The sequence below is a fragment of the Cyberlindnera jadinii genome (assembly GCF_001661405.1).
Source record: "Cyberlindnera jadinii NRRL Y-1542 unplaced genomic scaffold CYBJAscaffold_16, whole genome shotgun sequence".
Taxonomy (NCBI): Eukaryota; Fungi; Ascomycota; class Saccharomycetes; order Phaffomycetales; family Wickerhamomycetaceae; genus Williopsis; species Williopsis jadinii.
Genome location: NW_017963667.1, coordinates 116136 through 131120, shown reverse-complemented (window position 1 = coordinate 131120; position 14985 = coordinate 116136). Strand labels below are relative to the sequence as shown.

General features: G+C 44.4%; 6 protein-coding genes across 6 annotated transcripts; 2 read left to right on the top strand and 4 right to left on the bottom strand.

The window, feature by feature from the left end:
- Nucleotides 1-43: 43 nt before the first annotated feature.
- Nucleotides 44-3308, top strand: CYBJADRAFT_164306 (uncharacterized protein; the record flags this gene model as incomplete). Its single annotated transcript, XM_020213845.1, has 3 exons — nucleotides 44-2194; nucleotides 2371-3238; nucleotides 3259-3308. 3 exons carry the CDS (start codon nucleotides 44-46, stop codon nucleotides 3306-3308), a joined length of 3069 nt encoding a protein of 1022 aa, XP_020068547.1.
- ASM4 (FG-nucleoporin ASM4) lies at nucleotides 2983-4827 on the bottom strand. The gene has a single exon (XM_020217226.1). The coding sequence runs from the start codon at nucleotides 4803-4805 to the stop codon at nucleotides 3387-3389; it is 1419 nt and encodes a 472-aa protein (XP_020068546.1). The 5' UTR covers nucleotides 4806-4827; the 3' UTR covers nucleotides 2983-3386.
- A 280-nt stretch (nucleotides 4828-5107) lies between these two features.
- RPN6 (proteasome regulatory particle lid subunit RPN6) lies at nucleotides 5108-6364 on the top strand (the record flags this gene model as incomplete). Its single annotated transcript, XM_020212987.1, has 1 exon — nucleotides 5108-6364. One exon carries the CDS (start codon nucleotides 5108-5110, stop codon nucleotides 6362-6364), a length of 1257 nt encoding a protein of 418 aa, XP_020068545.1.
- NUP84 (Nup84p) lies at nucleotides 6319-8579 on the bottom strand. Its single transcript, XM_020215734.1, has one exon. The coding sequence runs from the start codon at nucleotides 8540-8542 to the stop codon at nucleotides 6392-6394; it is 2151 nt and encodes a 716-aa protein (XP_020068544.1). The 5' UTR covers nucleotides 8543-8579; the 3' UTR covers nucleotides 6319-6391.
- Nucleotides 8580-8797: 218 nt separating this feature from the next.
- CYBJADRAFT_112159 (MFS general substrate transporter) lies at nucleotides 8798-10273 on the bottom strand (the record flags this gene model as incomplete). The annotated part of the gene is made up of 1 exon (XM_020212115.1): nucleotides 8798-10273. A coding segment is annotated over one exon (1476 nt), but the record flags the coding sequence as incomplete, so codon positions are not given.
- Nucleotides 10274-10941: 668 nt separating this feature from the next.
- TRM3 (tRNA (guanosine(18)-2'-O)-methyltransferase) lies at nucleotides 10942-14610 on the bottom strand (the record flags this gene model as incomplete). The annotated part of the gene is made up of 1 exon (XM_020212143.1): nucleotides 10942-14610. A coding segment is annotated over one exon (3669 nt), but the record flags the coding sequence as incomplete, so codon positions are not given.
- Between the last annotated feature and the right edge of the window lie 375 nt (nucleotides 14611-14985).

Here is a 14985-nt window from a genome sequence, read left to right as displayed (position 1 = left end):
CACCAGGCGTTGGCTCTCTCTTGACATTGACGGGATATACACGATGGTCTCTTTAGCCAAAGCTGTACGTCTCTTTGAACAAATTCACTTTGAGTGGGCTCAAGGCGCCAAACAAAGCGCAAAGACAGACATAGTCCAATGTCTCACGATGTTGAACCAGGTCCTCAAGGAGTATGGCGAACAAGGGAAGGAGTTGGGACAAGTACAACGCATATGCCGTGATGCTATGGAATTGTACTCGCTGATTAAACAGGACAAGCCCTTTTCTCTTGATACCTCCGTCCAGTGGCTATCATCAAGAATCAACTCGAGCTATATATGGCCACCTGTGTTGTATGACAACATTGTTGTTGACGTTGAGGAACCGTTACCAGACGAATCCACTCTTCCTGAGACGGTCAATGCCTCATTCCACAAGATTATGGAACAGGACTGGTCAACATTTGGCGTGTCTCAAATATATCAAGACCTACTGGAGGACTGCTCCTTCGTCACTGCTCTTATATCACTGTTAAGGAATAACTCCCAGCAGTTGATGTCAGCGATAACACCACACGCGTCATCTGAGAGGTTCGGTGTCACGCTTTACTTCAACGGATGCAGGAGACTTGTTGAGATTGGGAATACCTTACCACTTGTCGAAAACGATACACATTCGATGTTTGTGCGGTCAAGTACGAACAATAAGTTATATTGGCCAGCTTTATTGGAGAAAGCATATCTAAAAGTCCATGGCTATGGATATGACTTCAAAGGTTCAAACTCGAGCATTGATACATACATGCTGTCAGGCTGGATCCCGCAGTTCATCGTATCCTATCAAGTGACTGATTTAGAACCAATTTGGGACCAACTCTACGAACCGTTCATCAACAACAGAGTTGTGTTGGCTCTGGGTACTGCAAGCGACTCCTACAGCGGAGAGTATAAGTCGAACCATGACTATTCTATTGCGGAAATGGACGGCGAGTCCAGAAATATCGTTATAAAGAACCCCTGGAGACGAAGTGAAACTGTCATAAGATTCAAAGAGATCTTTGATCATTTCGAAACGTTATACTTGAACTGGAACCCGCAGGGACTGATTCATAAGAGCATTAATCTAATATCTTCATATGATGGCAACATTTGGTTTAAGTTCCCACAGTTCAAAGTATCAAACAGCTCAATCTCCAGAACATGTAATGTTAAACTGCTATTGGAAAGGCATTTGAAAACAAGTAATAATGATGCCTCTATAAACGTTGGTATATTCAAGACAAGTGGAGAAAGACTTTTCCGTAAGGGAATACCAAAAGTTCAGACGTTTGCAAACAATACAAACTTCCACACCTCCGAGTTCACTCTGGAACCTCTGGAGAGTGTTACAGTCGTGGTATTCCATGAAGCTACAAGTTCCCCAGACACATTCACTCTGCATTCCTACTCCACTGAAACAGTTGCGTTGACAAAGGCTGCTCCCAAGTTCCCATATACAAAAACACTCGAAGGACATTGGGATTTAGAAACCTGTGGTGGTAACTGGTCGTTTCAAACGTACGTCAGAAATCCACAGTACGAAGTAGTTGTTCCAGAATGTGAGGAAGATGTCCAGGTGACCATGTCGCTTCACTGCGAACTGGACTCTGTTCTCGTCAATATGCAATTGTTCTTTGACGACACGAGCTCTCCTTTCAAATCCCAGTCACTTATAATGGAGAAATATTCACCAGGCTCAATGACATGCAATTTGACGTTAACGTCGCAACAGAGGTATAAACTGGTGGTGTCTACATATGAGCAGGATATAATGAAAAACTTCAAGCTCATCGTCAACTCCTCGTGCAGCTTACAGATCCAGCCTATCTCTACAAGGCTGGGACTCTATGTCAAGCCGTTCAAATTCCAATGGAAAGGGAAGAACAGGTTCAAACTGCTGATGAAAGTCTCGAGAGAGACCGTCATTAACGTGCACCTATGGACACCACAGTCGTCTATGTCAAACTACAGACCGAAGATACGGGCCAGTCTATTCTACAAGAACGATTCATCGCCCATTCAAATTAACAACGACTTTGACGACCACCTCTTTGGCATCTGGTTGAGAAACCTCAAAATTGATAGCAGATCGCCTGTTATTCTGCTGATTGAGAGGTTTGAAGCTGGTTACGATGAGCTTCAAGGGCAAATTGGAAGTAACCACAAGTTGGAATTGGTATGAAACCACTCGTTAAATTCCAAGTCAATCACCGTAGTTATAGCAAAGTAGTAGCGGGGAAGATGGTGAAAAAAAAACTGTTAGAGAGCATCGCGATGCTCGTCTCTCTCTTAAAGACATAACGAAGCTCCACAAAAGATACTAATTGAATGGCAAAACTCATCAGAAAACAGAGCCTATGGTCACGAATCAAGAGCTATCCATTCGACTTGCTGCTCGAATTGAACGAGCAGAGAGCATTGATCGATTGGGACTCGTACTCTGAGACTGTTGCTCTTCCCCTTGGGGCCATACTGACTGTTGTATACTTCTTCGTAAGGCTCTGGCAAGACCACAACACCGTCAAGGAGACGAAGTCCAAGTACTTTGACTATGGAGACACTCCCTTAAGAGATTCCAGGTACTTTGGTGTTGAAAAATCTCCTATTGAAAGGCTCGTATCCTTTGTCCAAGTGGTGGTGATATTGGTCAACGTCATCAACACTTTACTCTTCATGCTAAAGACAAAGAAGTACGCTGTTTATAACAAGGACTCCATCCATCACTCAGCATCTACACGGAAGGTTACGAGGTCTTCCTCGAGATCAATATTCGCAAAGCTTTTTTCCTCATCTGCCCCAGATGATGACGTTGATAGCTACTGGGAGATCAACATGTGGAACCCTTCGAAGTTTTCAACGTACTTGTTTGTATCGTTCCCTCCTTTCAACGTTGTGTTCCTCTACATGTCCCAATCCTCTTTCTCCAACTTGTTCTTCCTCTTGCAAACCTCTGTTGTGCTATATCTGGTGATTATCAGAGGCTATCTGGTGCTGATGGAGGATAAACAAGTCCTGTTCCAAGAGACATTTGATGAATACGAACGCAAATTCGTGAGACCAAAGCTGTCAGTGGCCAGAAGAGAAGTGGCAGTTGATGCTACAAGAGGTCCTTACGACGATGAGATTGGATCAGTCCAATACTATACACCTGGAAGAACGGAAAAGGTGTTCAAGACACATGATCTCAAGGGTAACGAGAGCGTTGAGCTATTCAGCGATGGTGAGTTTACACCCGTGAAGAGATCAGCTACCAAGCCTACAGATTTGCGAAGATCATTGTATACACCTAGTGCCAGAACTAGAAATTCGTATGCATTACATCATCAACAATCACCATTATCGAGGAAGTATAGTACTAGGCAATGAAATCATAAATCTTCCCACCCAAATAGCCAATTGTTAACTTTATTAACCAATGAGTTTCCCTGTTGTGACTGTTGTTGTAGTTGGTGCTGTTTCAAATCCTTGGACTTGTAGAGGCCCAGTTTGGCACTCTTAGGCTTGACAAAGATCTTATCATCTGTCTTTAGATTGATCTTGTGGGAATTAGAGGCAAACTTCAGCATTGGCTCTTCGTCGTGATGAGCACCTGTCTGCAACGATATGTCAGTCTCCCCCACGTTTGAGCTGTTGCTAATCGATACCGATGCAATGTTCTCAACAGCGTCTTTGGAGTATGGGACGCACCCAATCATAGAGCCATGGAACACGGATCCATTCTCTTCGAGTGCACGGATGGCAGATGCCTTGTTGTCATAGGTCAACTTAACCCATCCACTGCCGGTGAATATTGGATAACTCTTTCTTGGAGTGTCGCTTAGCTTCTTGTGGAAAATGACGCTTGTTCTAGTGGCTTCAAAATCCTCCAGGACATTACCAAACTTGGCAAAATGTGCAATTACTTCATTTGCAATGGATTCAGAATATCCAAACACCAATACTGCGGATTCACCATTTGTTTGGCCTGTGTGTGATCTTGTGGAGTCGCCATTTAACGTCTGCTGTTGTGGTCTGATCCCATTAGACCCAATTGGGGACTTCTTATCTCCAGTTTCAAACAAATGATCTGGAAGAACGTTCTTTGAACGTTGAAAAGCTGGGGAGTTGGAACTAATACCAAAGATACCTGAATCGTCACCACCTTTCACACTCAACAGAGAGGTATTACCCACCTGTAGTTGTTGCCCCTGCTGTTGCTGCTGCAGGTTCTGCTGCTGTAGCTGTTGCCCCTGGTGTTGCTGTTGCTGTGGAGCCAGATAACAATCAGTATAATCCTCACGTTGCAGATCCATAATGGTCTTTGAAGGTGGTAAATCATCAGAGAAAGCATTCACATGGGATGAGTTTTCAGTGTTATTTCTTCTCGTTCCAAACGTCAGGCTGTTCTTGAACCCTGTAGCACCATCGTTGGCTTCAGTGGACTTAGTCTTTGTCAAAAAAATGGAGTCGCTCTCCAAATCGTTATTTGTTTCTCTCTTCAGTGCTCTCCCAGGAGTGCTTCTTCTCTTGGGGTTATTACACCAGCCAGGCTGGGTCCTCTGCGGCCCTCCAACAGACGACCCATTCGTCTTCTCGTTTATAGCAGCCAACGACAGGTTTGTGGAGTCAAACCCAAGGTCAATTGATTGCTTGTGCGTGGGAGTTCTTCTATTTGGAGAGTTGTTGTTCAGATCATCAGAAGATCTATCACCGAGCCCCAACGCCCTGATCTTCAGGTTAAACCCGCCACGAGCGGAGTCATCTGAAGCCTTCGTGTCAAAGTCCCGCTTATTGAGTGTGGTGAACATCGTTAGAGGCCAAATAACCCGATCAGTCCGTCTTCTTCCAGCAAATTCTGATGTTGATTGAAGTACCAAAGAGTGTAAACAAATGGAAGAAACCGGCTGGAAAAAGTTTGAAGATCAAAACAAGTGAGATCCGGTGTCTGCGCACACGTGCTTGGTCACATGATCATCCCGGATCTTGTTTTTCCCACCACCCCCAGTGGCAAAACATCAACAAACAACAAACAACAACAACATCGTCATAAGCATCGTCAGCACCAAAGAACCCATACCTGACGTCTACACGGCTCATATCTCGCACACCAATGACCACACCAACGTTGAACGATGCCAGAGAGGCCGCATCTCAGGGTAACCTGGTGAAGGCTGAAGAACTGTACCATGAAATCATCAACTCCAAGCCGTCAACACACGATTTCTCCAACCAGGAGACGGCGATCTACGAGCTCGGTGCGCTGTTACAGAAGGAGAACGACACTGTCAAGTTGGGTGCACTCGTGCCAGAGGCCAGAAACGTTATTGCGACATTGGCAAAGTCCAAGGCAGCAAAAGTGATTCGTTACTTGATTGACCTCTATGACAAGATTCCTAATTCCACAGATGCACAGATTGACTCCTTGAAGGAATCAATTGAATGGTCTACAAAGGAGAAGAGAACGTTTTTGAAGCAATCATTGCATATTAGATTGGCAACGGTGTACTTTGAGAAGAAACAGGCTTATCAGAGCGCATTGGCGATCATAAATAACTTGCTCAGAGAGTTCAAGAAGCTTGACGACAAGTCGTCGCTGGTTGAGGTACAGTTGCTCGAGGCCAAGGTGTACCATTCTTTGAGAAATATGGCAAAGGCCAAGGCTGCATTGACCTCGGCAAGAACATCGGCCAATGCAATCTACTGTCCAACGGCTACTCAAGCCGAGTTGGATAGTATGAGTGGTATCCTTCACGCTGAAGATAAGGACTATAAAACTGCATTCTCGTACTTTTACGAAACTTTTGAGGCCTACAACACCCAGGGAGATGAAAAGAATGCAGTTAGGGCTCTAAAATACATGCTCCTGAGTAAAATCATGTTGAACTTGATTGATGATGTTAAAAAGATCCTGTCCTCAAAGTACGCTTCAAAGTACAACTCCAAGGAAATCGATGCGATGAAGGCGATCTCCCAGGCATACGCTAATAGATCCTTGAAGGAATTTGAAGAGGCTCTAAACCTGTATGGAAAGGAACTCTCGTCTGACCCAATCATCAAATCCCATTTCAACGCACTTTATGATACACTATTGGAGCAGAACTTGGTCAAAGTCATTGAACCCTTCTCCGTGGTTGAGATTCAGCACATTGCAATGATTGTTGGACTTGATGTGAAACAAGTCGAGGGAAAATTGAGTCAAATGATCTTGGATAAAGTGTTCTTTGGTGTATTAGACCAGGGCAATGGCTGGTTGCACATCTACGATGAACCTCAAAGAGATCCAACTTATGATTCATCATTGGAATTGGTTAAGCATATGTCCGACGTTGTTGAATTACTCTACGAGAAGGCTGCTACTTTGAACTAGACTTTTCAATGGCGTTGATTAATGGAATTATAAACCTTCACCTGCTGCGATTGCTGCACAATTAGCAACCAACGCCAGGTATTCTCTCAAACGATCACAATTCTGGAAAAGCGTGTAGAACTTTGTAGATTCACTTGCAACAACATTTGTAAGTTCCAATGCATCATTGAGATATGAAGTGCTTTGATATCTGCTCTCAACGTAGACGTTGTGCAGTTGAATTATCAAAAAAGGAATGTATAGAGAACGAAGTTCTTCAACCAGGGCAAGTTCATATGAACTCTTCGATAACTCTAAGAATAAAGTGGAGATTGTGTCTTTCAGAGAAGTAGTGACTCTGTTGATGAGCTCAATAAAGACAAATGATGAAACTGTTTGAGGTTGTGATGACTTCTGCCATTCATCAAGGGCATTGAACGATCTCACCAATGAACCATACTGTAAGAGTTCCTCCTTTTCAAGCGTGGAGATCTTCTTCTCAACCAGTGAACCAAGGCTTTCAACATCGTACTGTTTCAAAAGCTGTTTGATGGAGTTTCTTGATGCAAATTCCTGTGCCGCTTTGGTACGTCCATTCAACAAGAATCTTCTGTAAAGGGTCAGTGATGAGGAAATGGCATCTGAAAACATACGTGCCTCAACAAACCATTCAACACCTCTCATTAATTTGGTATCGACGTCATCAATGGGTTGTAGGGAAACACCTCCACCAACTTGGTAATGATCTTCAGTAATTGAGAATACCCTTGCAACCGTTCTCTTCAAGATGTTCTCCAATGGTAATCTGTACAATCTACTGAGTTCTAATTGGTTGTTTCTCTCTTGTGTGTCGAACAGATCAATCAGGAACAAGGAGTAGGCGTCTCTTGCCTCAACCTCTGGTAAGAAGGATACATACAGAGGAATCCAACTGTATTGCTCGTAGAGTCTCAAGATCAAGATGTAAGTTGTTATAAGCTTTGAATGGTCGTCCACTGCAATGGCGTTAGGATCAATTATCGAGAGGAAAATTGCCAAATGTGCGATGACTCTTAGGGTATATGACTCGTTCAGGAGCTCATCAGTATCCTCTTTTCCTAACATCGAGCTTCCAACAAAGCTCAGAGAGGAATGTACAATTGCTGGTATGTTCTTTGTGATAATTGAAGCCATGAGCACACGAAGTGGATGTTCACTTTCGATTTTTCTCTTGCTTGCCACGATATTCAGCACATCCTGTACAGTCATTCTGCTCTTTGGGAAGGATACCAGTAAGTCCTCCTCTGGAATTCTTCCCTCGTTTACCAATGCGAGCTCCACCTCGTTTGTTAAGATATGGTTGAAATATATCAAGAGGTCAGAATCCCAACTAGTGGACGACTCTAACGGAGACAAATCACCAGCGAGGAATCCATAAATCGCTCTTTCATATGTGCTTATCTTGTCAGACTTTGAAAGCCTATACACTGTGCTTCTCCAAAGTGCCCTTTTCTTGATTCCATGTGTCGCTTCTTCAGTGTCATCAGAGATGTCCTTGTCGATGATTGGATCCAAATAGCTGTTCACACCGGTCAAGATCATCTTCATGGTCCAGTTATTTGTAGCCTCGCATTCCAAAGACGCTTCCTTATAGTGTCCGCTTAGAATGAGTTGGAAAATGTACTTGTAAAAGATGTTATCCTGTTCAACATCTCTAGGATCCAGTTTCAGATCAGAGCGAATAGGAGCATCACTATCGTAGCTCTCAAGGGTATTAGACATCTGGGAGTTGAACCACTTGGTCCCAGTGAGCTGCGGTCTCTCAACTTCTGGGGAGTTGCGTTGGACCCACTGGATTATTAGCCAAAGCTCGTACAACTCAGGCTTACTTCTGAAGTACTTCTCCTGGTACACAACGTCCGAGTTATACTTATGTGTTTCAATCTCAACGGGCTTCTCCGAGTACCGGTACTTCAGCAGATTCTCAATGAGGTCCCACAGTCTCACCTCCAGGTCCCAGTCCTCACACTCAGATTCGTCACGGCCATCCTCAATGGAAGATGAGGCCTTCTGGGCAGCAATGTACCTGAACTGTCTCACAATGTCAAAATCGTCAAACTCATCCTTCTTGTCCGACAGCTTGTACAGCTTGAGTACATTGGCAAACTCAGAGAGAACGTCATGATCGTTGCGAACATCTTCCATAGCATCCAACTCCATCTTTGTGAGCGAAGCGCTTTGTTTCCTTCGGTTTGAGAAGTATTAAATGTTTGATTGGAAATGTAAACAAAGGCAAAAAAAAACCTCGAGGATGGGCAAAGTAGAAAAAAAAAAAAAAACGCTAGGCGTGAATGATTACATAATCAAGTGTCCCAATTAGGAAGTCTACAAAGTGCAATACAATAACAATGAATATCTCTATTTGCGTGTTTATATGTGCAGTTTACATCATCTGTTCGACCTTAGAAACACTCTGTGGTTGTACCAAATGGTGAATAGCGTAAACAATATGACTGCCAGACACATGTACTGCGTTACGACAAACGTTTCACTGTAACAGGCAGCACCGTGGATGCAAACACCATCATCATCGCTATTCTTCTTCAAGGTGTATGCCAACAGCTTTGTCATCTGCATGACAACCAGCAATCCGCTTGTGGTCATGAGTCCCCAGAGGGTGGTGAAGCCATCTGTTCCAAAGCAATCGGCGATGATAGCAGGGAAGGTTCCAAAGCAGAATCCAAAGGCCAGGCCAACGACGAATGAAGGGAGTGTCAGTGCATCTAGCGAGTTGATCTTTGTGACGAGATACTGGCCAAGGAGCATCACACACGCCGAAATAGCAATACACCATATTCTCTGGGCATTCAGCTTACGTCTAACCACGTCCGATATCGGGCCTGATGTTAGTCTCCCCAGAAAGCTTGCCAATGCGATGGTGGAGACTTGAACGGCTTGCACATCACCGACTGATAGCTTGGAGTTTGGATCAGATTGCTTGAGGACCACGATGATATAGCCAACACTGTAGATGTACATCTGGCCAATGCCCATCATGAACCCCAAGATTAAATAAAACTTGAAGAATACCCTTGAAAAGATGGCCTTTGTCAAGTGATGATCCCATATTGGAGAGCCTTCACGGACGAAAACTGGTGTATCTTCAACGGCAACGTAGATGGCATCACTATCCGCTCTAACGTGCTTGGGCAATTGCACTAGGGGTCTTTGCATCTGGTCCAAGGAAAGTGTACTCGAGGATCTTGGAGTACCCCATAAACTGAAGATACGAGCAATACTCTGTCTTCGGCTCCCGTTAGGTGATCCTGTGCCAAACAGAGAAGATGTTGAGCCCGAACGTAGCAGAGGATCCTGCTCACCAACTGCCGTATTACGATCCTTTGGGGCTTTCTTATGCTTCTTCTTATCAACAATCTGTAAAAAGTACGCACATCCAATACAAACACAAGGTGTGAAGATGTAAAAGAATCTGAGTAAGCCGGCAGTGTCATCTTTGAAGAATCTCACATTCACATAGGAGAAGATCAACGATGCCACTGCATAGGCAGCAACAGGCAGTGCGCCGGCACTTCCACGGTGATGAGGCCAATTTGCAGTGGTACATTTGATTGTTGAGTAGAAACTCAGAATGGATGCAAACCCAGAGATGGCCAACGCAACCATCAATAGAAAGACGTCGTTGTTGGCATCGACATAACACTTGTGCAAAATATAAAACGCCACAGCCGTCAACAGCCCACCCAGCACTGACGCGAACTGTGGGCCCAGTGAATCAATGGTGATACCAGCGGGCAGACCACCAAGGGCACCGCCCAAACTCAACGCGGTGGACAGCGTAGCAGCTTGGTCCGCGCTGAGGCCTGTCTGTTTCACCAGCTGTGGTGCAAAGATGGAGAACACATAAGGGGTTCCTGAAGCCACGGCGATGAGCACAGCACTCACGAGCGCCAGCACTCGTGGTTGAATAGGAGCGTTCTCAAACGGCATGATGTGTTTCTGGAGACAAACGTTCAGTATTGTTGGAGGAGGCTCTATAGTGGAGGCTCTATAGTCAAAGCTCAGCACTCAAAGCTCAGCACTCAAAGCTCAGCACTCAAAGCTCAGCAGTCAAAGCTCAGCAGTCAAAGATCAGCACTCAAAGCTCAGTCAAAGCTCTATAATCAAAGATCAACACTTCAAGCTCAGCACTCAAAGATCAGCACTCAAAGATCAACACTCAAGCCCAGCACTCAGCAGCCAAGATCAACGTTCAAAACACGACCTTATATACAGGCTCCAACCCCCTTTGTTTACATCAACAAGCGCTTGCGATAAAGAGCGCAATTAATATCGCAACTTTGGCGCTGTGGCCCCCACCGGATTCGGTAATGTCCGATGGGGAGCTTATCAGGAAACTCTAAAGTACGAAACATCCAAACACCACATATAACCACAGCGTTGATTCTATAGGCCGATGAGCCATAAACTATGTACGAGGAGGACTCCTGGTCAGTTGCTTCCATTGGATTGCTTGAACTGGGGTTGCTGAGAGCAATGCGCCTGTATGGAGCAAAAGCTCACGTGAGGCTTGGAACAATGGATCATTCGATACAGCAAGTCGCATATGCATGGACGAGGACCGCGGTGGCCGTTTGGATATTCATAGATCTGATCACCCCGACTTGTCTAATCTCGACACACCAGTCGAGCTCTGCGAGCAGGTCACCTGGGATGCCTTCGGCCTCCTTACCGAGTAGGAACAGCGACTTCTTCGGGAAGGTGGTGTCTCTACCGAGCACGACGGACTTATCCGTCTGCTCGAGTCCAATCAGCGTGTACCCTTCTTTCTTCTTCTCCCTCATGAAATGGGCAATGTCCTCGATCTTCACCTCTTCCATTGGCATCCAATAGTCCGCAGTGACAGCAACATTCTTGAATTGCGGGTGTGACTTGACCCTCAGGTCATCAACAGTCATGCATCCGGCACCAAGGACATCACAGAGACGGCAGATACCTCCCAGGTTTGGTGGTTTGTCGACAAGAGAACTCACAACAATCAAGTCACTTCTCTTTACAACCCTGGCATTTTCGTCAATGTCAAGCACAGACTCCCATGCTCCGCTCTTTGTCTGCAATGGGGATGCTTGTGCCTCAGTGGTGGTTGCTGTAGCCTTATTAGAATTCTCCGACGCACTCCAGCTTGGATGCTTTGCTTCTCCAATAGGCACACTTAACGATTCCTTGTCATTGATGTACAACTCGAATTCATCTTTGGTGATAACGTCATACTCTCTTGGTGAGATACGACAAAGGACTCCTCCAAAGATGGAAATCAAGTTGAAGTCTTCGTAGACGTCCCATAATAAGGCATCACCGGTTCTATACTTACCGGTAATCTCTGATTTCTTAGCCTCTTCAAACAGACACTTCAAGATATCGTTAACGGGTAGTTTCAACCCCTTTGATTCAATTTCTGGGTATAACGACAAGATCAGAGAGTTTGAGAAATGTCTAACAAGAGGCTTGTTGGAAGCACAGTTAGGAATCAACTTTTGGGTAAACTCATCAAAGAATTGGAAACGCTCATCTCCTGTCAATTTCTGTGAAACGAGAAATCCAATTCTTTCAGAGGATGTAACAAGGGTTGGTTTACCTTGATCTTCGAATAAGTTGAACAAAGTGGATCTGTTTGTCGCACTCCTTATGATATTGATTGAGCATATCCACTCCATATATGCTCTGATCCATGGACTGGACTCCTTCTCCAATTTGCTCAAGAGCAACTGCACCGAGGAATCGAGTAATTCACACGAAACTTTCATAGAAAGAAGTAATAGCGATGCAAATGCATAGACTCTTTGTAGCTCTTCGGTACCATCGGTTCTTTTCTTTGCAACAACAAAACGATCAAGGAGTCTTTGCCAATAAGAATCACAGAATGTTGAGGAAACTTTACAAAGAATACTCACAATATTAACCTTGGTCGAAATCTCTTGAGGTCCATAGACTTTTGAGTACAGATCACCAGTGCCCATAGATAGTTCAGTGTCATATTTAGAAGCAAGCACATTCTTAATCCGAAACATGTTAGTGTTGTCTTGAATCAAGGTTAAAAGGTTGATGATCAGCTCAGGAATCCATTCAGTAACCTCAAAATCAGATGGAAACGCCCTTTGATATTGTAATAACTTCAAAGAAAGACGTGGTAGAAGACATCTTCTCGTTTGGGAAACTGAAATAATCTCATTGCCAATCTTTAGAATCATCTTTGCATTGAACTCATTGTTAATCGAATCCCTCAACAATTTCTGATCAAATAAGGTGTCAATGAATGTCAAGTGCATCTCCCTTTGGGAGAGGATTAATCTCTCTGCAGTGATCTGATCCCAAATTGATTCCAAGATGTCCATCGATGATATGAGGTCAACATCGTCATAACTTTTAAACAAAAGCTGTAGAACTAGACAAGTCGATGTGTATGCCTTAAACACACCGTTCTTCAACTCCAAGGTGAGTATTTCCAACACCCTAGCCACTTGGTTTGAGGATACTGGGGTCATCTTCAAAAATGCTAAGATAATGTTGATGAATGCAGATGCCACCACATCTTTATCTTTGAAGTCTAGCTTCAAAGATGTCAACGCAGTATAAAGCTCCTCAATTTGCTCAAATTGGAAAAACTGGACGTCAGAACAGTCAGAAACTTTTGCAAATATAGCACTAAAGAACACCAATTTATCAATAGAAAGATCTTTCAACACAGATTTGTAAAGTGCATCCAGTTTAACAGATCCCCAACTGTTCTTAAACATATCCAATTGCACTAAATGTGTAGTATTGGAGTAATCAAGCGCCTCTCCTTGGACCAATGAGCTCAAATACTCGCTGAATGATGTTGCCAGCTTTGAATCGAGCTCAATCCCACTCTTCGCTAGGCCCTTCAGGAAATCATCTGATAACGAGTATTGGTTAAACAGAGAATAATAAATCACTTGGAATTCAACTTCCCTTGTGGCAAATGCCACATCAACGTTGCTGCAGTACATGGAAACGTAATCGTGGAAGAATTCAATATTCTCCATGTATAACTCATATCCATTGTATTGCACAAACCTTGTTAATGTCTCCAACAGCAACGGGATATCCGGCATGAGATGCTTCACCAGACGAAGGTGCACGGTTTGTAAGGCAATCTCACATACATCATCCTCCGCAGTGGATTCAAACAGTTTATGCAAATCCTGTGCCATTGATGAGTCCAATACATGTAGGCCCTTGAGCCCCTTCAACAAACCAGATGCCAAGTAGAATCTCGAAGGAGCATATGTGGTTGTGATGTTTGCCAGTAAAGCCATGATGTTTCTAATCACTGATTCCAGCTCAACTGATGATTTCTTCAAAGATCTTATGACATTTGAGATGAAGCGTTCCAATCTTTCACCGTACTCGCATTTGAACGTACTCTGGACTTTCTTCACCTGGAAATGAGAACCTTCCAGTGCGTATTTCAAAAAGATTGAGGTTAAGAAATCGTGAGCAAAGATAGATAGGTCCTTTTCAGGAACAGAGTACATCAACTCGAGGGAGTACTTACGTACTGCCTCCATGTTACCTTTGAATCCAGTACATAACAAGGCTAAGCCCCAAGACGGTTTGATTCTCGAGCTTGTAGAGAGCAATTGTACAATATCTGCCTGGGCAGCTATTGCTTGGTTCAGTGCAGTATCAACACCGACGATTTCGTACAGAGTGCAGAACCTCTTCCAATCTTCCTGTATCTCAGCTTTCCGGTCAATGTGAAACGATATCAAGTTGTTATCCACGTTCGTGCTGAGGAGTTGAATGGACAGCTTTAGAATGGATAAGCAGTATTTTCTATGCTCATGGACGCTGCTTGTCAGCCCTTCCTGGATCCACTGCCAATACTCATCAGTCTGAATGACTGTGTTCAAAGCCTTTGACTGTGTATTGTTCTTTGATGTGCTGATCATGAATCTCAGCCACAGGATAAAGCCGCCCGTGACGTGATAGTCCTTCGAGGAGTTTATCAACAAGGGGATAACGTCCCATGTGAAGCGCTGTAGCTCCTCGTCCGCAACGTTTCTCCATCTCAGCACTTTGGTTGCCCTAAGTGTTGTTTGCTCGTTCAAAACACACAGTGTAAATATCACCAGTTTATCCAGTTGTAACGTTCCAACGGTGCACCCCAGGGAGTACACCTTCTCCAGGAACATGAGGGTGTTCTCTAGAGAGAAATCTGGCTCGACGTCTGAGCCGCTGTGCTGTTCGAATTCAGCATCAAACAACTTCACGGAATCCGGCGCAAGCACCATGTTCCTTCTCTGAGACAAGTACGAAAGAATCAGGCTCCCAGAACGGTTCAACACGTTCAGCATTGACTTGGGGATCTTCACCAGTAACCTGATGAGCTCGTCAGAGCTCCCGCTCAGGTCCTCGACGAGTGAACCCTCCACCGTGGATCCAATCTTCCCAACCAGCGCCTCATCGTCAAAGGTATCGAGAAGCTCGATAAGACCTTGGACGTTTTGCTGGTTCGACAAGTCACTCAAGAGCTCTTCACACACCCTCTTTCTCTGGTCATCGCTGAGGAAGCGGATGATACTCGACATCGTCTACACTTAATACCTAGGGCTCTGTTGATG

Bases quoted from the DNA above. Each gene is read 5' to 3' on its own strand.
- NUP84 (XM_020215734.1), bottom strand. From the start codon at position 8,542: ATGGAGTTGGATGCTATGGAAGATGTTCGCAACGATCATGACGTTCTC.
- ASM4 (XM_020217226.1), bottom strand. From the start codon at position 4,805: ATGTTCACCACACTCAATAAGCGGGACTTTGACACGAAGGCTTCAGAT.